The sequence below is a fragment of the Eptesicus fuscus genome, chromosome 1 (genome assembly GCF_027574615.1).
Source record: "Eptesicus fuscus isolate TK198812 chromosome 1, DD_ASM_mEF_20220401, whole genome shotgun sequence".
NCBI lineage: Eukaryota > Metazoa > Chordata > Mammalia > Chiroptera > Vespertilionidae > Eptesicus > Eptesicus fuscus.
Window position 1 is genome coordinate 21,035,459 of NC_072473.1, and position 22,129 is coordinate 21,057,587.

At 37.6% G+C, this 22,129-nt stretch overlaps 1 protein-coding gene across 5 annotated transcripts in view; it reads left to right on the forward strand.

Moving 5' to 3' along the window:
* GK (glycerol kinase) overlaps window positions 1–22,129 on the forward strand; it is a 69,854-nt gene that overhangs the window by 20,009 nt on the left and 27,716 nt on the right. For 4 of the 5 annotated variants that reach the window (XM_028130677.2, XM_054720852.1, XM_054720851.1 and 1 more), the window contains exons 4-11: window positions 98–175; window positions 11,388–11,461; window positions 13,939–14,076; window positions 17,375–17,484; window positions 17,980–18,046; window positions 19,370–19,387; window positions 21,648–21,683; window positions 22,062–22,129. In XM_028130677.2, coding sequence (XP_027986478.1) covers window positions 98–175; window positions 11,388–11,461; window positions 13,939–14,076; window positions 17,375–17,484; window positions 17,980–18,046; window positions 19,370–19,387; window positions 21,648–21,683; window positions 22,062–22,129 — 589 coding nt within the window. The remainder of the gene's footprint in view (window positions 1–97; window positions 176–11,387; window positions 11,462–13,938; window positions 14,077–17,374; window positions 17,485–17,979; window positions 18,047–19,369; window positions 19,388–21,647; window positions 21,684–22,061) is intronic. The other variant, XM_008155199.3, reaches the window with a different exon arrangement.

Here is a 22,129-nt window from a genome sequence, read left to right on the forward strand (position 1 = left end):
GTGCCTGTTAAAAAAAAAAGAGAGAGAGAGAACAATTCTGAAGTCATTTTCTTCTTGTTTAATTTCTGTTCCCTTCTGTTTAACTTTCTCTTTAAAGCTATTGGTGTCAGTAACCAGAGGGAAACCACTGTAGTCTGGGACAAGATAACTGGAGAGCCTCTCTACAATGCTGTAGGTAAGCTGTTGTGCATGGATGTCAAATGCAAGGCCTTTCTCCACTTGCAAATGTTGTCATACTAAACTATCTGGCTAAAAAAGCATGCGGTCATGGTTCCTATAATTTGATGGAATGGACAGAAGAGTCCTCTAAGAAAATTATTGTGATATATATACACACCATTTTTAGCTATTTATTCACATCTTGAATTAACTCTTTCCCCATTTTCTGATTATTTGTATTATACAAATGGGTTGATGTTGCCAGAACTGTTTTATAATCCCTGCTGTTTCTGATACCTAAAAGAGATCTCCACTCCTCCTCCTCCCCTAAAACATCAAAATTACAAGTGTTCATAGTTATATCTCTATAAAGTACTTGGGTCTTCCCACCTAGAGAATTTCAATAGATTCTTCTGAGGTGATGAAAATCAGAATTTTAGGTCACTTTGCTACAAAACTAAGCTATTTCAGTAGGAGTTCAAAAAACTCAAAAATCTCAAGTATACCACCATTAGATATCACATCTTATTAAATGTAAATGACCATGAGTATATTTTATCATCACGCTCAGCACATGATAATCGAGCACTGAATGATTATGTCACTTACTAAAAGGAAAATTTCTTTCTAAATATATAATCACTAAAAGGCATCATTCTGTCACAAATAGCAAAGCACAATTTTTGTCAATAAAATACCAGGGTGTGGCGTGGGTAAATGGAGGTAAAAATTGTCAGAGATGGGATGATTTCTAGAGTGAGCTATTTTTACTTTACAGTGACTTTAGTAATATAGTTACTTTAGCATTAATTGGAAGAAAGTGATAAACAGAAAATATACTAAAAAGTTGCCTTGTGAAGAATAGCATGAATCCTCTGGAAATAAGTTAAAAAAAATAAGGCATTTAATGTTATTATGTTATAAGAAAGCATTTAGTATGTCCTTCTGTGTTTTTGATTTTTTTAAAAAGACTCAAAAACTCAAAGAATTGCAGTCAAAGATCCTATTACTCAAAAGTACAACTTTTACATCTTTATTTTGTCCTTATTTTCATAAGCAGCTCGTTCTGAATATAAGTAAAGCAGGATATTACCATTCTAATGGCTAGTTCATAAGAGTATTTTTTCACAGATCAATTTTAGCCAACTTCTTGAACTAGTTAGGGTTTTCCTTTTTTTTTTGTTCTCCTAGTGAAAGGAAGTGTCTACTCAAAGGAGCCAGAATGTTCCTGTTAAACTCTAAACTTGAATTGTAAAAGTGCAACTTTGGACTTTGAGTTGTCATTTTTAAATAATGCAACTGGGTTAGTTGAAGTTATGCTTATAGTGAAGGATTTCAAGTAAATATTTTACCAGAAAAACTTTCTGTTTGTGTTGTGCTTGTTTACTCATTTCCTTGTCTTCTACCTGTGTCCCTCTGCACTCTTCCCCCATTCTCTGTGATTTAGAGGATTAATTCCAACCATAATTATGGAATATGAAGATCTTTTTCTCCATACTGAACCAAATGCATGTTTTGAGAACTTCTTGCATGTTCAGTGCTATCCTGCGTATGTTATGGAGGACAGGACTTATTGGCTGTTTTTATAAGCACTTTAGAATTTAGTTTGGAAGGAGACTAACAAAATTAGGGAATAGTTGATAAATTGTGTATTGCTAAGTTGAAGAATTAGATCAAGTATGGGTTAGTATGGATTTTGAATTTTTAGCATATCTTTGGGGAAGGTTGAACTCCATTTTAGGCCTGGATGAATATATTGGGTTACATTAGGAAAAGGGAGTATTGAAGGATAGTGTAAACAAGCTATGAAGGTGAAAATGTGTATACTTATTTCACCAAAGAGTGAAGGCACTGATCAAATTCGAGCATAGAGTGGCTTATATTTAAGCATTTTAATAGAACTAGCAGTGAAAATAATGTTCAATAAGTGCTAACTGCTATTACTGTTGACTAGGGATTGTGCTAAACACTTTACCCATGTTATTTAATCTCAGTGACCCTGAAATAGATTTTACTAGCCTTATTTTCTAAATTAATTATGGAAAAGCTGTATAACTTGTCCAATGCTGTGTAGAGGTAAAGCCAGTTTGAACATAAACCCCTCCAACCCCCAAATCCTGTGTTCTAATTTTGATAGATAAAAGTTGATGAAGATAGAGAGGGCCTTAAAACCATGCCCTGGGCAACATGGGGCAAAATGGGACAAAAGTGGTGGAATGGGTTATTTCAAAGGCACCTGTCTGCTGAGAACATCTAGAGAAGTGGAACACACACACACACACACACACACACACACACACACACACACCCAATTATCTGAAGGACTGGACAGCTACCAACAGAGTGAGGAATTGTGGGACCAATATCCAGGAGAGAAGGAAAGCCCAGAGAGATGGGCCTGGCATTTGTTGTCCCTAGAGATAATCTGTCAATTCGGAAAGGAGTATTTGAGGGCTAAGCAGCACTGTCATAGGTTATGAAGACAGGGAGGCAAAGGATGGAGTCAGAGGCTGCCAGTGGTGGGGTAAATATTGGTAAGATCACAAACTTTTGATTGGGACTGTGAAGGGTCAATCCTAGAAGTAAGGTGAACTGAAAATAAACCAGTCTTCACAGGAGTTGAAGCCCAGATTCAGATAACTTGAAAACCCCGATTAGATTAAGATGTTCTGAGGTTGCTAATGCTCCTCATCTAACTTCTTTTTAGAGTTTTCATATACAATTTCTAGTTTTCTATAAAAGAATAGTCAAGCTTACAAAAGAACATGTTACTAAAAACAACAGAGGCAAGTGACATTAGAAACAGACCCATAGGAAATCCTGATATTGGAGTTACCAGGCTTTAAAATAATTGTTATTATCTGGCTGGTGTGGTTCAGTGGATTGAGCCTCATCCCAGGCACCAAGAGGTTACCATTTTGATTCCCAGTCAGGGCACATGCCCGGGTTTCAGCTTGATCCCCAGAAGGGGCCATGCTGGAGGCAGCCAATCATGTTTCTCTCTCATCGATGTTTCTATCTTTCCATTCCTTTCTCTCTAAAAAAATCAATGTAGTCCTAGCCAATTTGGCTCGTGGATAGAGCATTGGCCTGTGGACCGAAGGGTCTCAGGTTTGATTCTGGTCAAGGACACATGCCTGGGTTGCAGGCTTGATCCCCAGTAGGGGACGTGCAGGAGGCAGCTGATCACTGATTCTCATCATTGATGTTCCTATCTCTCCCTCTCCCTTCCTCTCTGAAATCAATAAAAATATATTTTAAAAAAATCAATGCAAACATTTTTTAAAGTAAAATAATCATGATCAGCATGTTCAAGCAATTCATTGACAAGATGGATGACATTAGCAAAAAATTAGGAATTTGCCTAACCAGTTTGGATAGAGCCTCGGCCTCTGGACTCAAGGGTCCCAGGTTTGATTCCGGTCAAGGGCATGTACCTTGGTTGTGGGTACATCCCAAGTAGGGGGTGTGCAGGAGGCAGCTGATTGATGTTTCTCTCTCATCAATGTTTCTAACTCTCTCTCCCTCTCCCTTCCTCTCTGTAAAAAATCAATAAAATATATATTTTTAAAAATTAGGAATTTAAAAGTGGAAATTCTAGAATTAGTGAACCAGAAGAGGGATCAGAAGTAAGTATCCAAACTGAAGAACAGATAGACAAAGGTTTAGAAAATACAGAAGAAAAAAAAAAAACTAAGAGAAATATGGAGTAAGGTGAGGAGGTTCAATGGATTTGTAATTGGAGTCCCAGAAGAAATGGAAAGAGAGATATTAAAGTTTTTGAAAAGAGAAATGAAATATACTTGCTGAAGAAACTGAAGACTGAGAAAGGCTATTTGTTTTTGCTTGCAATAAAGGTGTGTTTGTATACTGACATCTTTTGTATCAGATACAATTATAGGCATATAAAAAAGTTCAAATGGGTGCATTGAGGCACGGATGGCCCATGTTAGTAGTTTCGTATACTTTTAGAACTCGTGTGTTAATTCTCTGACCATGGTAAACATTGGTGTGGTATCTAAAATGAAGAAGTGTCACTTTGCATCACTGCTTCCAGTCACTGTGCCATGATGCAACCATTTACTATTATGGCCTCAGAGGTAGATTGTAGGAGCTTTGTGGCCTGGGATCTAAATCAGGCCTTCGGCTGCTCTCATTTGTCTTCACTTATCCTCGTCCCTCTGGTACTTTTCTCTCTCCCTCTAAGCATTATTTTCATCAGTATTCTTTTCCAAAGAGTCCCTGCCAACCCACTCCCTGCTATTTTTCTAAGCCCTTCTAAAATCAACTTTATAGTGGTCTACATACATTGGTATCTAAATATTATTGACAGAAGGTTTGGGTTTATATATATATACCACAGGCTAAACTGATAAAGACAAAACTACCCAAGTGATTCCAATGTCGAGTGGGGGAAGTCTGGAAACAATGAGATGTAGTGTGTTCATATGCACATTTCACTGATGCCACCAGTGAAATGTTCTGGCCTAACTAGGATAGAACATAGTAAGGACTAATATTCAGGGAGGCAAGAGCCACTGATTTAAGACCTTCCTTGTATTAAAGAGAACCACCAACAAAAACATTTGTCTTTGAAATAATTTTCCTTATTTAAATTGTATTGCGAACAATTTTTCCTAAGATGTTGGATTTAAAGTTCCCTATGACACACAACTTTTTAGGCGGAGTGTGCAATTTTAAACATTGCTCATCCTTTTTGCCTTTTTAAATTTTTACATATTGGTTAACCCTGGGTCAATTATTAAACCTGTGTAATCATCTGTTGAGATCTGAAAGAACCTTGAGCTTATTTTTTTAATCTTTTCTGGACTGAGTTATGTTTCAAAGTATCAGCACGAAAGAAAACCATAGATGACAAACGACTAAAACTCCTAAGTACACTTGGCCTTAAACAACAAAACTGGTTTTATTTATATTGTTTTGAAGATGTTTTACTTTTGTAAAATCTAGAACAGCCAGCTATATCAAGATCCACCTATTTTTCATTATTTCAAGTTTTTTATGACATTTCTTTGAATGCCTTATGTCTCCTTCAATCTTGGATGAAGAAATACTGTCATATTTTGCAATGATTGGATTCTTTAACTCTGGCCAGTTTACATTTAAAGTAACTGAATTAAAATAATATTGAATATAAACTGTAATTGAAAAATAAAATTTAGCCCAGCGGGTGTGGCTCAGTGGTTGAGCATCGACTTATGAACAAGGAGGTCATGGCTTGATTCCCAGTCAGGGCACATGCCCGGGTTGCAGGCTCCATCCCCAATGTGGTGTGTGCAGGAGGCAGCCGATCAATGATTCTCTCTCATCATTGATGTTTCTCTCTCTCCCTCTCCCTTCCTCTCTGAAATCAATAAAAATATATTAAATTTAAAAAATTTTAAGCCCTGACTGGTTTAGCTCAGTGGATAGAGCATCAGCCTGCGGACTGAAGGGTCCCAGGTTCGATTCCGGTCAAGGGCATGTACCTTGGTTGCGGGCACATCCCCAATAGGGGGTGTGCAGGAGGCAGCTGATCGATGTTTCTCTTCATCAATGTTTCTAACTCTCTATCCCTCTCCCTTCCTCTCTGTAAAAAAAATTAATAAAATATATTTTTTAAAAAATAAAATAAATACAAAAATTTAAAAAAAGAAAGTTTAAACTTTAAAAATGCAAAATAAAATAACTGCATTAGATTTTGACTTTGAAGTCTCCAATCTTTAGTGTTTCTTCATGTTCTGTTTATTACTATGAAGTCATCCTGGCTATACCTATGTCATAGAAGTTTAATTCTGGATTCAGACTCTGGGTTCAAATGGTGACTTTTCCACTCACTACCATTCTGTGCCTGTTCCCTTGGGAGCTAAATTAGAGAAATTAAAAGTGTTTAATAGGTTTGAAGTAAAGATCAGTGCCTTAGTACATGTAGGGTATGTAAAACAGTGTGGCTGACTATATGGCCACTCATTTAAATTGGCTGATAGCCTTTCTAATCCAGGAATGCCAGATGAAAAGATTGATTTATACATGACACGTGTTTTAAGGGAAATGCAGAGCCTACCCGGGGTCACACACTTGTCTCAGTCATTGGCATTTATACACCTAACACTGAAATAGGTTTCAGCCCCCACATTCTGGCATATACATAGATGTATTTTAATTCATCCCCTCCCCCACTCCATTTTTCCTTTGGCCTTACCTGATTTCTGAAAAATGTAATCAGGGACAGTCATCAGTATAATCTCTTCTTTGCAAATGACCTTTTACCGAGCTTAATTAATAGCTTAACTTTTGGCAAGCGGTAACACCTGGCAAATAAATCTGGTTTACTATTGTGTCTCTTGTGGGGGAAACTCGATAACACTTTGTGTACCTGTCAGCAGTCCTTGCTTTAGGGTGTGTTCCATAACCTGGAGCCTCCCATATTCCTCTCACTTCCTGTCAGGCCACTAGCTCCTCATAACAGACCATCTCAGAGGAGATGTATTATTTGCCTTTGCTTCTAGTCAACAAAATAATTTAGATTATCTCTAGTGTATTTTTTTTCCTTAGGTACTTTTCCTTTCTATTGTTATGGCTAACCAAAAATAACACAAATTTCTAAATATTCTCAAAATAACTTTTTCCTTCGTGCTGTTACTACATCACTAAACTAACCCTGGTCCATGGGCACTGAGGCAACTGCATTTCTCTTCACTCTTAAAACTTTGTTTTCAGCACAAACCAAATCTATCACATATACCGGAAGTGGCTTTGTTTGATACAAATGAAAGTTTCAGATCATCCGAGTTTTTTTGTGTTTTTTTTTTTTTTTTTTTTACTTTGATGGTCTGAACCATTTAAATCCAATTTACTTGGATCTAAAGGGAAATGCCTTCTAGAAACAGGCTGTATAATATTCTAGACCCCCTAGCATCTATTTTTCTTATTTAAAAAATAATAATAACTTTGGAACTTAGCTATTTCCTGTTCCCTCTGAACATGCTATTTCTTTTTGTGGCGATGGCCTTTCACTTCCTGCCACTGTAGCAGGGAAGTGCTTTCTTGGGGACCTGCCTTCCCAAAGCAGCCCCTTCATCCCTTCCTGCGGATGGCCCCAACACAGATCGTGACACTTCCTGAGCATCCCTTCCTAACACCCCCTGTGGATGTGCTCATTCACTATATCACGCAGCCTTTCCGTTTCAGTGGTTGGGTGAGCCACCAGTAACCAACTGAGCCACTTTTCCAACTAGGTCGCAGATATGTGGCCAGGTAGGGAAGAGTCATCCTGAGCAAAATACGGGTCTACACCTGGTCTTGTCCCGATGGAAATGCCATTGAACCAGAGACTCTGACTGGACTGCTTTTGTTCACCTTCTACCCAATGTCTCTTCTTTTTCTGCACTCAAATGTGTAGAAAAACGTTCATTCTGATGAACTTGCCCAAGTGAATGAGCTACTATTCCTTAAGTGGTCAACAAGAGAACACAGACTTTGAATCTGGCCATCTCTAGCATGAATTGCCATTATTTCTCCTAATGCTCCAGCCGCTCCAGTTTCTCCTGGCCCTTCAGATCCAGTTGCCGTTGTTCCCTCTGGCTCTTCAGTTCCAGCTGCTGGCCCTTCCTCAGGTATTGGTGCACTAGCTGCTGCTCACTTCCCGGCCTTCCAACTCAGGCATACTGGGGGAAATTGACCACTGCCGCTGGATCTGGATCTGGCACTTCTGATCATTCTCAGAAATGACCTCCACAAGGGGCTTAGACTTCCAGCTTGGGGTCTTCTCTTTGGCTTTGGGTCCTTGACTCTGCAAATCTAATTCTGCCATCTTAGCTTCTTTAATGAGCTCTAATTTTTGTGTGTTCTTAATTTAATTAATTTTGAGCATTTGTGAATTGCTTGGTAGTATACCAGCCACTGACATTTTCTTTTCTCTTTGGCAGTCTTACTAATTCATTGTATGTATTCTAATTGTCTTAAGCTCATGGGCCATTAAAAAAAAAAAAAACCAACAAAGTAAATATTAGGCCAGCCCTCTGTGATCATGGAATAATGGAACAGGAGGGATTTTAGAGAGCATCTAGTTCAATTGCCTTCTTTTATATTTAGGAAATCCAGGTCACATAGCTTCTTGGTGGCAAAGCCAGAATACATAGAACTTTGATCTCCTGATTTCACACTCAGTGTTTTGACTCTTTCGGGGGTGGGGAGGGGGCAGGAAGGACATTCTGTGGATACCACTGTGGATACTTAAAGCTTTCACGTGAAGAGTAAAGTGCCCAGTTACTTAAGTGTTCCTTGTCAAGGAGCACCAGACTCACAGAACCACTGGGACTCCGGGAATTACCTGATCATCATTCCCTGTCTTAGTTTTGTTTTTTAATAAATGACTGAAACAAATCCAGTATCCTAAAGAACATGCCCTAGAGAAGAGGTTCTCAAGTTCTAGTATAATACTGAAGAACCTGGGATGTGTTGTTTTTTTAAAAAAAAATATATGTTTTTTTATTGATTTCAGTGAGGGAGAGAGAGAGAGAAACATCAATGATGAGCGAATCATTGATCGGCTGCCTCCTCCATGCCTCCTACTGGGGACCCAGCCTGAAACCCAGGCTTGTGCCCAGATCAGGAATTGAACCATAACCTCCTGGTTCATAGGTCGATGCTCAACCACTGAGCCACACTGGCCGGGCGAACCTGGGATGTTTATAACAAAAGTAGAAACACTCAGGCCTTCCTTGCCTAGACCTGCAACCAGAATCCTGCAAGGTGGGGCCTCACGTGTGATTTCCAAGTTTTTCAGGTGGTTCTGGTGTGCTTTCTGAGTAAGAACAACTGCTATGGAGTCTAGCAGTGTTTCTTAAAAGAAGTGTATTTCTGTGCCACCTTCCCAGGCCTATTATCCTAGAATTTCTGGGTATTGGGGTCATCTTTAAGCTCCCTAGTGATTGTTATATCCATTAAAATATAGAAGAATGCTGACCTAGAAGGCTTTGAATCATTCAACAAAAGGCTTAGAGCAATGGCTTTCATGTCTCATTCATTTCCCTTGGCAAGAAATATATTTTGCATCATGATTCAGCAAACCCACAGAACTGAAACAAAAGTTTCACAAGTCAATACTTATCCTACCAAGTTCAGTGAGCTCTGATATTTTCAACTCTAATCCAACCTATTTCATTTTTCAAAGTAGGTCATCCAAACTCATTAAATTGCTTTTAAACCCCTAACCCACTGTAGTTTAAAAAACTGAGGGTCAAGATATTAATTCTAACTCACAGATTTAATACTTTTTCCCTCAAATTGCTCTACTTTTCCCAATTACTCCTATTGAGCCATTAATACCTGCTTGCCCCATGAGGAAAATCCACTTTTGTCAGTCATACAGTACTTCCACTGTGTAAAAAGTGGACTGCCCTTGTTCCCTGGACGTGGGACATCTTGCCAACTTCATGCTGCTGCTGCTAATAGCTGTAACAGTGCAAGTAATAGAAAAACTCAGCCACACTAAGAGAAAAAAAATTTTAAGTAATTATTTTGCTCATGGAACCAGCAATCCAAGGGTAGCTTAGTTCAGGTGCTGATTTATTCCAGACTCAGTCACCTGGATCCCCACAAGTCTGTTCCTGGGATGGCTCCAGATGTGGCCGATTAAATTCTGTCTTCGTGAGGGCTGCAGGCCCCAGCCACACACTGTCAATCTAAGCTGAGAAGAGGGACTCCTGCAAACTGAGCACAAATCTCAGTTGGGCTGATTAGACCACATGGCTCTCTCCTGAACCTACCACTGGGGTCAGGACAGGATACTGGAGCTGGAGGTGGGGTAGAATCTCAGGCAAGCCACATGGCAGAGGATGAGAGAAGGGTGATTGCCTAAAGAGAATTGGAGCTACTTCTCCCAGGAAGGAGATGAATGGATGCTGGGCAGCCAATGCAGATGTCATCTGTAGGCTGTGCATTTGCCTCCCATTTCCTCTTTGCCTCCTATTTCCTCTTTGGCTCCCATTTCCTTGGTTGTGACAAGCCTTTTCTGGCTGCATTTCACACCTGTGGAAACCAGTAGAGTGTCCTGAAATTCCTGGTTTAAATCTCATGTACAGTAGCCACTGTCAATCCAGCACAGACAGCACTCAAGGGAAATGACAGTTTAAGTCATTAGAAATAATTGATTAAAATTCACTACCGGAATTTCACTGTTTTTTAAATGAAGAGAAAGAAGTAGTAGTTACAGGTGACCCAAACTAGACAATAACTGTCAGTATTCGAAGGTGTGGCGGACCAACCTGTATAATTTTCCCTTGTGTCCTTTAAATAGACTATGGGAGTAATCTGAGCACAGTCAGTACCTAAAAATACCTAGTGACCACTAACACATTAAAAGTTAATAAAAGTTAAGTACAAAGCCTAAATCCGGCAAATAAAGCTCAGCTGATCCTATTGGTTACCTTTCACAATTTCTGTATGTATCATTTAATGCTTTCTCTTTCTCAAGCCTTTTGTCATGAAGCAGAACAGAAATGCTTTCTAATAGGGGATCAGAAAGTGAATGATAGTTATTTAGTTAAAAATAATGTTGTTCTGTTAAAATGGAGGGGTGTGTGTGTGTGTGTGGTGGGGGGTTTTTTTTTTTTTGTTTTTTTTTACAATCCAGCATGGAGAAAGAATGGTGAAATAATTCTTTAAATGATTCCAGGTTCTTGTCCACTTTGAAAGAATTTAATGTAAATAAGAATTTCATACATAAGAGAATCAATTTTATTTTCCCCTAGATAATAGTATCAGGTTCTCTACTTTGTAACAAATTGCTCCCAAGTTTTCAAACATATGTGCTTTAAACACGGTATGGTGATCCTGGGCTGTGCATTCTGCTTTGGCAACTAGCCGGATTAGCATTTAGATTTTCTCTTGCACTCATGTATGCTTAGAAAATCCATATCCAAAACATTTTTGGTGATGTTTTTTCTATAAAATGGATACAAAATAAGCAATAAGCACCCTAAGGTTTGTATTGTTCTCCTAACTGGGTTTGTGATTTTGCATAAAAGCTTTAAATTCTCACTCTTAAATTTAGTCTCCTCTAACAATATGCCCATTCATTTCTAATTTTCTAATTTCTGTCTTTTGAAAGCTATAGCATTTTAATTGCTTATGGAAACTAATCAGTCTCCTATCCTTGACAGTGATTAAGAACTGATTTGTTTTTAATAAAGTTTTTCATGTATATTAATTTTTTTTATCTATAGTTTGGCTTGATCTAAGAACCCAGTCTACCGTTGAGAACCTTAGTAAAAGAATTCCAGGAAATAACTTTATCAAGGTAAGAGATCTCTTCAAAAGTATACTATAAGAATGCTCATTTAAAAATGAGATATTTCACCAGAAGGACTACTTGGGCCTTATATCTTACTGCACAATAGTTATTTGATACAATTTATAGAGTATTGCTCTGCAGATAATTGAGGACAAATCAAGTCATTTCTGTCTTCCTTGCCCTGTGATTGATTGGAGGAATAATATTCCAAGATTGGTTGGCTGGAGGGGATTGTAAAGTACCCCTGTGATTTAAGCCATATTACCCAGGGGGTGCTTCCTGTAATTGAACCCTGCCTTTGAAATCCATCCCTCTTGTTTTCTACTATCCATCAAAGAAAGTTCTGGGCATTTTTGATTGTTTAGGCATCTGGATTCAGAGAGAGAAAGTAGAAGATCATTTTATTGATTTTAAGGGAGGGAGAGCAGAGAGAGAAACTTCTATGTGAGAAAGAACGAACCCGACACCTTTTGGTGTACTGGACAAAGCTCCACTCAACTGAGCCACTCTGGCCAGGGCCATTTTATTGACCTTTTTTTTTAACTAAATATTTTTAAATATATCTTGTAATTGATTTTTAGAGAGAGAGGAAGGGAGAGGAATAGAAACATCGATTGGCTGCCTCCTTCACACCCCTTATTGGGGATTAAGCCCAAAACCCAGGCATGTGCCCTGGCGGGGAATCAAACCGGTGACCTCTTGGTTCATGGGTCATATCTCAACCACTGAGCCACACCAGTTGGGTTATTGACTTCTTTATTGAACACTTCCACTCTTCATATGCATATGGCTAATAAAAAATTGCCTGGTTTTCAGTCCTTACGTTGATCTCTCCTCAGGTGAATGAAGGGAGAGAGAATTTTTGAAACAGGCAATTTTCTTAGCAAGGTCAAGACCAAATTCCCCTAGTATTCAAAAGGAAGTTCTGTTTTTTATTTATCCCTTTTATATTTTTCCTTATGACAACTTGTGGTTCTTGGTTTTGAAACTGATGTTCTAATTCTATTAATTACAGGATGCATGGAACAGATTGACAGCTCTCAGAGGGGAGGGGGGATTGGATAAAAGAAGATGAAGGGATTAGAGAACGAACATATGCATAGCCCATAGACACAGACCAGTGTCGTGATGGCCAGAGGGAAAGGGGGGTGAGGGAAAGTTGGGTGGAGGTGGGCAAAGACTGGGGGAATGGTGATATCTGTAATAGTGTCAACAATAAAAATAAAAGTTTTTTAAAATCCTATTAATTACAGTAGTTTAACAACCATTCCCTGCCCCCACCCACCCAAATAACTTCTGGCTACTCCTGAGTATACCCTTATTTTCTATTTTGTTCTCTTTCTCACCCTATCCAATCTTCACCCTTATATCTAGCTACATTGTGCTCCCGGGGATTCATGTTCTTCTCTAATGCTATTTTAGGCAATTTTTACACTTTCTACCTAAGTCACGAAAATGAGATAATGCATAGTACCTCACTATTAGTTTTGTGGGAGAATAATCCCATAAATTATTTCCTTTCATTATGTTTGATCATTTATCTATTTTTTTTTTCTAGCGAAGCTAGAAGCCCTAAGTTAAGACTCTTAACTTACAGGTTGCATTAAAGTATTAAATCCTTTGGTTTGAATTTCCTTACCAAACATATCCATAGGAGATAAGAAGGGAAAAATATCACTTTTTGTAGTTAGGTGATAAATGAGGAGACTGGGATAGGGAGGGAAAAGATAGTTGGCATTATTTTGATGTGTGTATTTTCTTAACCACTAATAAAAATTTGGTATTTAATATGGAAACAAAAATAAAAGTTGGACCTGATCCATTCTCAAGATTAATAAGCCATGCCTGTTTTATTATTACACTTTAACCTTTATTCGATTCACCTTCCCTTTGTTTAATTTATTCGCTAATCTAGGCAATTACTTTCTTACAGAGAGCAGCTCTGTTTTGCTTTAATCTGTGTGTCTTTGAGCTATACTTTATTCTCCACTAATTTTATACTATATTATTTGAATATGAATGCCTGTAAATATATATTTATAATATACAAATTTTCTACACATCAACATAATGTGAAGAAGTCCTGTGTTTTAGAACAAATTTTTCTGTTTTTGGTCATCAGTTTATAATTTGATATACAGTACCCTATAATTATCGATAGTTTAATATCACTTTCATGGAATATAAAATAAAAAGCAAAGCTTTGGACTAAATCATCACAGAAGTCTAGATTACAGGGTGTTGTGTTATTTCATTTTCTCTTTACCTTGCTACGTGGATACTCTTTGAACTGCAAACGTATCACTGATCTTTGTTCATGAGTATGCTTTCCTGCACCAAGAGATAGAGTATTTTTATCCATAATACCATGCATGGAGTTGCCTATTTAGGGCAACTGAATATTTTGTGATTTGTGGGGGTTTTTGGTTTGGTATTTTGTTTTATTTTAAACTGTTATGAATTTAATTTGCAATTCTTTTTAGTCCAAGACAGGCCTTCCACTTAGCACTTACTTCAGTGCCGTGAAAGTTCGTTGGCTTCTTGACAACGTGAAAAAAGTTCAAAGGGCTGTTGAAGAAGATAGAGCTCTTTTTGGGACTATTGATTCATGGCTCATTTGGGTATGTTTCAGTAGATGCAACTATGGAAAAAAATTTAAAGACACTTTTTTAAACTGCCTTGCCTACTTTCTGTTTTCTATTAAGAGTTCAAACTTTTCTGTTGGCAACTTTTATTCAGAAAAGTCACTGAAGAAATAGCAGAGCATTTCAGCCTTCCTTTGAGAGGCATTTTTGCCTACTTCATCTTTCTTCCCCTTCTTGCTTTATATCAGTAAAATGGAGGGTGATTACCCAAACATCTCATCTGTTATCTTTAGAATAAGTGATTTAGGTAATTAGTAATCAGTAATTTAGGTAGCCTTTTTGTCTTGTCTATTATAAAGTTTTTCACTCGGCACTTCTTAGAAGAAATAATTACTTAACGTAATAAAACGCCTAGGCTACTTTTATCATTTGTTTTCAACATTACACAGCTGTCTGTCTTGTATTTAATTAAGTGGTAATATGAAAAATCATAGTGGAAATTTCTGATACATAATCTTTTTGCCTAAGCTCAACATGGATAAATAGAAGCTAACATTTCAAACATTTTCCAGATATATCTTTAAAGTACATGATCTCTCTCTCTCTTGTTCTCTCTTATTTTTATTATTATAAGTATTTTCAAATATACCCCAAAGTAGAAGGAATAGTATAACAAACCTCTACAGCAGTGAGCCAGCTATGGCCAGTCTTGTTTCAACTATATTCACATATTCTTTCCCCCCACAGATAATTGTAAAATAATTGTAAAGCAAATCCAAGACATACAACTTTACTTGTAAATACTTCAGTATTCCCTAGCCAGTTTGGCACAGTGTATAGAGCATTGGCCTGGGGACTGAAGGGTCCTGGGTTCGATTCCAGTCAAGGGCACATACCTTGGTTGCAAGCTACTCCCCAGTCCGGGACCTGGTCAGGGCTCGTGCAGGAGGCAACCAATCGATGTGTTTCTCTCTGTCTTCCCCTCTCTCTTCCACTCTCCCTAAAAGTCAATGGAAAAATATCCCCGGGTAAGGATTAACAAAAATAAATAAATAAAAATTCAGTATTTTTTTTTTATCCTCACCCGAGGATATTTTCCCCCCATTGATTTTTATTTTTTTATATTTTATTTTATTTTTAAATATATTTTATTGATTTTTTACAGAGAGGAAGGGAGAGGGACAGAGAGTTAAAAACATCGATGAGAGAGAAACATCGATTAGCTGCCTTCTGCACACCCCCTACTGGGGATGTGCCCGCAACCAAGGTACATGCCCTTGACCGGAATCAAACCTGGCACCCTTCAGTCCGCAGGCCGACGCTCTATCCACTGAGCCAAATCGGTTAGGGCCCCCACATTGATTTTTAGACAGAGTGGAAGGGAGGGGGAGAGACAGAGAGAGAGAGAGAAACATCTCCCACACGCCACCCGATTGGGGCTAGGGATAGAACCTGCAACCGTGGTACGTGCTCTTGGCTGGAATGGAACCCGGGACCCTTAAATCCAAGGGTCGATGTTCCAACTACTGAGCCAAACCAGCTAGGGCCACTTCAGTATTTTTCAACATTCAGGGAGCTTCAAGGGAATATTGTCCTTATTCATACTAGCCAGATCCTCACAGCTGGTCTTGAAAACCACTAAACTGTTCGAAAGATCACTTTACACACACACACACACACACACACACACACACACACACACACACACACACACCATGTTAGCAGGATATGCTTTGTGCTCATGGTCAGCAGTTTTCACACGTGTCATTCACAGTTGAAATAGTTCTGACAGTTTGACAATGGCCTGGAAGCAGAGTAAGGCACAATTTGCGAACTGTGAACTGCAGGGGACTCAAGGAAGCATATCCCCTACCATGATGTCTTTCTCCACTTTTATGCCTTTCTTTCTCCTTTTTTTTTTTTTTGTTAATCCTCACTCGAGGACACTTTTCTATTACTTTTTAGTTAGAGTGGAAAGCAGGGGGAGAGACACATCAATTGATTGCTTCCCGAATGTGCCCCCACCAGGGCCAGGGATCAAGCCTGCAACCTCAATCAAACCAGAGGCCCTTCCGTCCTGAGCCAGCCAAACTGGCTAGAGCCTATTATTCCTTTCTTACCTCATTGCTTCCACATAAAATAAAGCAGCATTAATAATGATAATAAACATTTAAAATCATTTTTAAGAATTAAAAAATAATAATAAAGCATCAGTGCTTTCCACTCTGGGCCAAGGGTATTAACATTAGAGTTTAAAACTTTCAAGATAATGTGCTTGTATCAGCGCAAGCATAGCCCGATGAGAATTGTTCCAAAACAAACCAAAAAGAATAGCAGCAGCACAGGGTTTAGTCAGATCCTGAAGAGGCAGACATTTCAATGTATTTCACTTTGCCAGATTTAATAAGACACTGCATTTTCCAAAGATAAAAGGATGAAGACAAAACTGATTTTTTATTTATCAGTTAACTAGTACTGTGCTAATATGGTAGCCCCTTGCCCTGAAATGTGGCTAGTCTGAATTGAGATGTGCTGTGAGTGTAAAATACACATTGGATTTCAAAGAGTTAATATCAAAAAAAGGGTAAAATGTGCCCAGATGGTGTGGCTCAGTGGTTGAGCATCTACCTATAAACCAGGAGGTCCCGTTTCAATTCCCGGTCTGGGCACATGCCTGGGTTTTGAGCTTGATTCTGTAAGGAGGCAGCCAATCAGTGATTCTCTCTCATTATTGATGTTTCTCTCCCTTTCTCTTCCTCTATGATGAAATCAATAAAAATATATTTAAAAAAATAAAAAATCTATAATAATAAAAGCGTAATATGCTAATTAGACCAGACGACCTTCCAGACGAAGCTGGGGCTGCGAGGGAAGCCCGGGCCCCACGTGCCTGCTGGTGGCCGGAGGGAAGCCCAGGTCCTGGGTGCCGGAGGGAAGTTGGTGCCAGCAGCTGGGGGAAGAAAGGCCTACCCTTGCACAAATTTTGTGCATCGGGCCTCTAGTAAAATAAATAAAAATAAAAGGGTACAATGTCTCAGTAATAATTTTTTTATGTTGAAAGGATATTTGGGTATATTGGGTTAAATAAAATATGTAGTATGAAAATTAATTTCACCTGCTTCTTATGCTTTTTAAGTGTAGCTACTAGAATAATTTAAATTACAAATGTAGCTCACATTATATTTCTATTGGACATTGCTGAAAACTAGAACATTAAGTAATTAAAATGTGTCATTCTGCTTTATATGCTCTGCTGCTGATTATGGCTCTTAACAAAATGTACATTAAATTGCAGATAAGTACAGATTTAACATGTCCTTTTTATTCTGTCTAGTGTCTGACAGGAGGAACCAATGGAGGCGTCCACTGTACAGATGTAACAAATGCAAGTAGGACGATGCTTTTCAACATTCATTCTTTGGAATGGGATAAAGAGCTCTGCGAGTGAGTTGTGTTTTCCCCTAAGAACAGTTTTCCAAATATGTTACCTATTTATAAACTAAATCTTATTATTTTCCGACATCAATGGAGCACTAAACTTTCAATGTTGGTATTTCTAGTACAACATGCAACATAGACTTGTTGTGTAGTCTTTTAAGAGAGACTATTGTTGGATGTGCAATAAACATGCCAAATTAAATAATTGCCTTGATTATTCTCCAAGGAAAATTAGGTTCTTTTATAACAGTACTTTGGTTTCTGTGTGCTTTTTATTTTTTATTAAATGGCTTGGATGAAATTAGAATGTTAAATATCTAGTCATGCAACTATGTTCTGCTGGTTTATTTGTTACTATTTAATTTTATAATCAAATACATCCATTTACTAATTGTTACTTACATTTTTACCTTTAAGTGCATAGAAATGTTTCCAGATATTTATTTAAAACAGTGTTAAATACCCAACCTTATCTTATTGTTGTTGTTTTTATTCTTTCAGATTTTTTGAAATTCCAATGAAAATTCTTCCAAATGTCCGGAGTTCTTCTGAAATCTATGGCTTAATGGTAAATATAAATTTCCATATTCAAAACTTTCTATTCTGAATTTAAAAGTCAATTGTGTAACATTTGATAGTTTGAGGGTTGTGACTTCTCTCTGAACATTGGTCGTATGTAACTTAAAATTTTAGTATTTAAATGGTTTTATAACTTAAAAATCATCGATTCCTTACCAATTTTTTTATATTTTATAAACTTGAATTGGCTTTTCTTTGAGTATTATACTTTTGAAGTATTTACTGGGATAGTCTAACTACAGAGGGTGGCATGGGAATATTTGATCTATTTTATTCTTTTAATCCAAATAGCTGTTTAGTAGCTGTGGTATCTGCTTTTAATTTATAGGAAGGTCTCTTCACATTTTAGTGGTGTTCTTTTTTTCTCTTGAATCTCTTCTTTTTAAATTTATTTTTTATTTAAATATAGTTGATATACAATCTCTTTTAATGGCCAAACATGTTTTAGATTACATTCTTTGTCAGACTGAGCAAAACTTCAGCAAAGAAACTGAAAGCAAAGAGTCTGTTTCTGATATGTGATGGCTAATTAAACTGTTCCATAATGGACATTTTTGCTGTTGCTTTCATTGAAACTCAGAGAAAAAGTAGTTTCAGCAAAAAAATTTGCTTAGCATCATTGAGTATCTCCGATTACACATCAAGGATGAAAAGCTCTAGGAGGATTCAAACTGATGTTTGGACACAAAAATATGGAATTTATGCTAAAAATTAAGAATACATCTAAGAAAAATTGCAAAAAATAGACATGGCAAATATTAGAAACTTTTTTTTTTAGTTTCAATAATAATTAAGTTGAATACTAAGTGCTCTGGATAAAGCTTGAGCAAGAATTCTTAAATGTTTCATTCATAATAAAGCCTTTTACAGCAATATGCAGTTTTTTAAAATATATTTTTATTGGTTTCAGAGAGGGAGAGAGCAATAGAAACATCAATGGTGAGAGAATCATTGATCGGCTGCCTCCTGCATGCCCCACACTGGGGATCGAGCCGCAACCCGGGCATATGGCCTGACCAGAAATTGAACTGGTGACCTCCTGATTCATAGGTCGATGCTCAACCACTGAGCCATGCAGGTCGGGCCAACATGCATTTTTTTAAGGGTTAGTCACTGCTTATCTATAGTAAAAATGCTTTGATGCTTTTATAGCTGTCTACAAAGTGACTTGAGTCAGTGGGGAAAAAAATTACTCTTGAGAAACCGTTTCAGAGGATGGTTGGAAAAAAAACAAACGTTTAACTGGCCTAGTTTTCTCTTGCATTTAAAATATTATGCTTCTGTCCCCCTTTTTCCCCCTTGCTGACTATAGAAAATCTCTCATAGCCTGGTGAGTAGGTTTCCCACCAATTATTCTACCCATTCATTCGGAAAAGATACAGTGCACTTCCATTTAGTTTTAAACAAGCGGAAGTCCATTTACTAAACAGTTATCTAGACTCATGACTCTTCAAATTATTATAAGCTCTAGTCAAGCTTTAGGCTTTTTAAAAATTTCAACCTTGTTTAAGTTTTCCATAAGACTGAGAGTAATGTTTCAAAATAAAAGACATGGGTAGTTTCCTGGCATAAGAAATTCTGATGGCCCCCGTTACAAAGTACAGTTGTGATGTGCTTTGGCTTTAGCATAATAGGTAAATTAGATGTGGCTTTTAAATGTCCTAAACATCTACCTTGTCCGACCTTTCAGACCAGTTAGTTGGAAATGCACTGTCGCTTTTTCTGCATGCTTCACCAGAGGATGTTCCCAGGAATCTTCCAGAAACCCCTCCTTGCGAAGAAAAAGGAACTCTTTCTCTGCCTGACCTCACATAGTAGATCCTGCTGGTAGTTTGATAATAATATAAGCAATAGTATAAGCAAAAGCTTCTTTTACAATTTAAATATATTAAGATATACTGCCTCTAGGTTTCCTACTGGTTCACTTTTAGCCTTTTATGGATTTTACCCTTCACTTAATATCCAGCTTCAGTAAATAAAAATAGCAGGTCTTAAATTAATAGGAAAGCAGGGGAGAACTAGAATATCCACTATCTGAGGATGTTTTCTATTCTGTAAAGCAAGCATGTCAAACTCAAAAGCTAAATAAACAAGGTTTAAGTTTATGTGGCCCACAAAAAAAAAACACAACTTCCATTTTCATAGAAACGTAGGTTTATTTAAATAGAGACATGCTGAATACAAAGGGCTGAAATAAATGACTAATCGTTAACATAAAATAATAGAACATTTTAATAAAAATTAATATTTTTTCTTGAACATTAATTTACCAGACACTGAATAACTGCACAAATTAGTAAGTGTGATGCAAATAAACCTATTTTTCTTGTTCTCCGAAAGCAAAATATTTCCTGTTGTGCACACCAAACAAGTCAATACAAGACTGATGATGTGGCAATCGGCTGCTAAAATATTTGCTGCTTTGTTAGTGGAGAGAAATGATGCGCCTGTGTGTAAGGGAAATGAATGCAACACGATTATAGTCATCAGTCATTAGCGAACATTGTAGTTCGTTATTAATAATTATGTATAACAGGATATTGTAAAAATTAAGTTATGAAATTTTATTAAAACACTTACATACCATTATATTGGCTGGGCCGCAAAAATATTGTTGTGGGCCGCATGTGGCCTGTAGGCCGCGAGATTGACATGCTTGTTGTAGAGGGTTTCCACGTATTATGCTATTATTTCCTTATCATCAGAGCCATGTGAAGTGGCTTCTGTTCGGACCCTCACTCTAATAGATAGGGGGCCCAAGGCTCCCCAGAGGCCAGGAAACTGGCCCACAAGTGGCAGACTGAGGGGTGAGTCCAAGCTTTTGTTTGGTACACTTCCTAGTACATCACACCTACCTCAGGGAACACATTCTTTTCCCTTAATTCCTTAATACTAGTACAGATTGCTTTGTGTTAGTGCGTCAGCCATTTAAATCTTGTTTTTATTCCTGGAATGCTGGCTATGATTGATCAAAATAAAAACCACTGCTCAAGATATAAATTATCTCTTGCTTATCTAAACTTAAAGAATGATGTTGGCTATGAACAAGTAGTACCCAATACCTGAACACTGTTGTTACTTATTTTAAGAGCTGTTTGAGTAGGAAGAATAGTTGGTAAAATGCAGCCTTCCAAAATAAATAAGTTCAGTGCTGGTTTCATAGCTATTTATATGTTCATTTAAAAGAATGCATTAGTCTTTTCTTAGTAATGGCGATAATAGCAAAGAGCTAATGGATTTCATTGTTCATGTAGCCCAGGCCCCATTTTGTAGATAAATAAATCGAGGTACAGAGAAGTTTCAGCTGCCTGCTCAATGGCTTAATACTTACTAGCCAGGAGTAGAGCCCACGTCTCCTGAGTCCCAGTCCAATGCTTCATGTCCATTCTCCAATGCTATGTCTCTTCTTGTCATTTTAGGAATATGTCTCATGTCTATCTCTGAACCACTCATGTAGTTGAAACACTTGCTTTGTCTTGTCTGCCCCACATGCTCTGGCATGTCACTGTTCATGTTCATTCCCATTGCAGTTATGTTAGTAGAGCCAACAGTTTGTGATTACTCATAATCCGTTTTTAAATTTTTAATAGAAAGCTGGGGCCTTGGAAGGTGTGCCAATATCTGGGGTAAGTTTCACCGCCTAACATCTCCCTGCTGCCTTCCCACCCTCACCCCTTCCTTGTTAAGGCTTTCCTGTTATATCTTAATCTATCTGCCCCTTCCTAAACTGTGGGAATGAAGTAAGAGCAGCAAAATCAGCTAATTCTTGTTCTCGTGTGGGTCAAGAATCTTTTGAATAAATTAATTCTTCCAGTCCCTTCCCATACCTATTGTCTCATAGGGGTATCAACGCATGAGAAAATGGCCAACTGGAGGCAATGCAAAAAAGCATAAATAGGTTCATACCTGGATAAATAAAAAAGGAAAGATAAATTCTATGGCTCTTCTAAAAAGGAAATTAATGATATTGTCTTAGTGTCCTTTATTGTCATTTACACTTTCAGTGTTTGGGGGACCAGTCTGCTGCATTGGTGGGACAAATGTGTTTCCGAGATGGACAAGCCAAAAATAC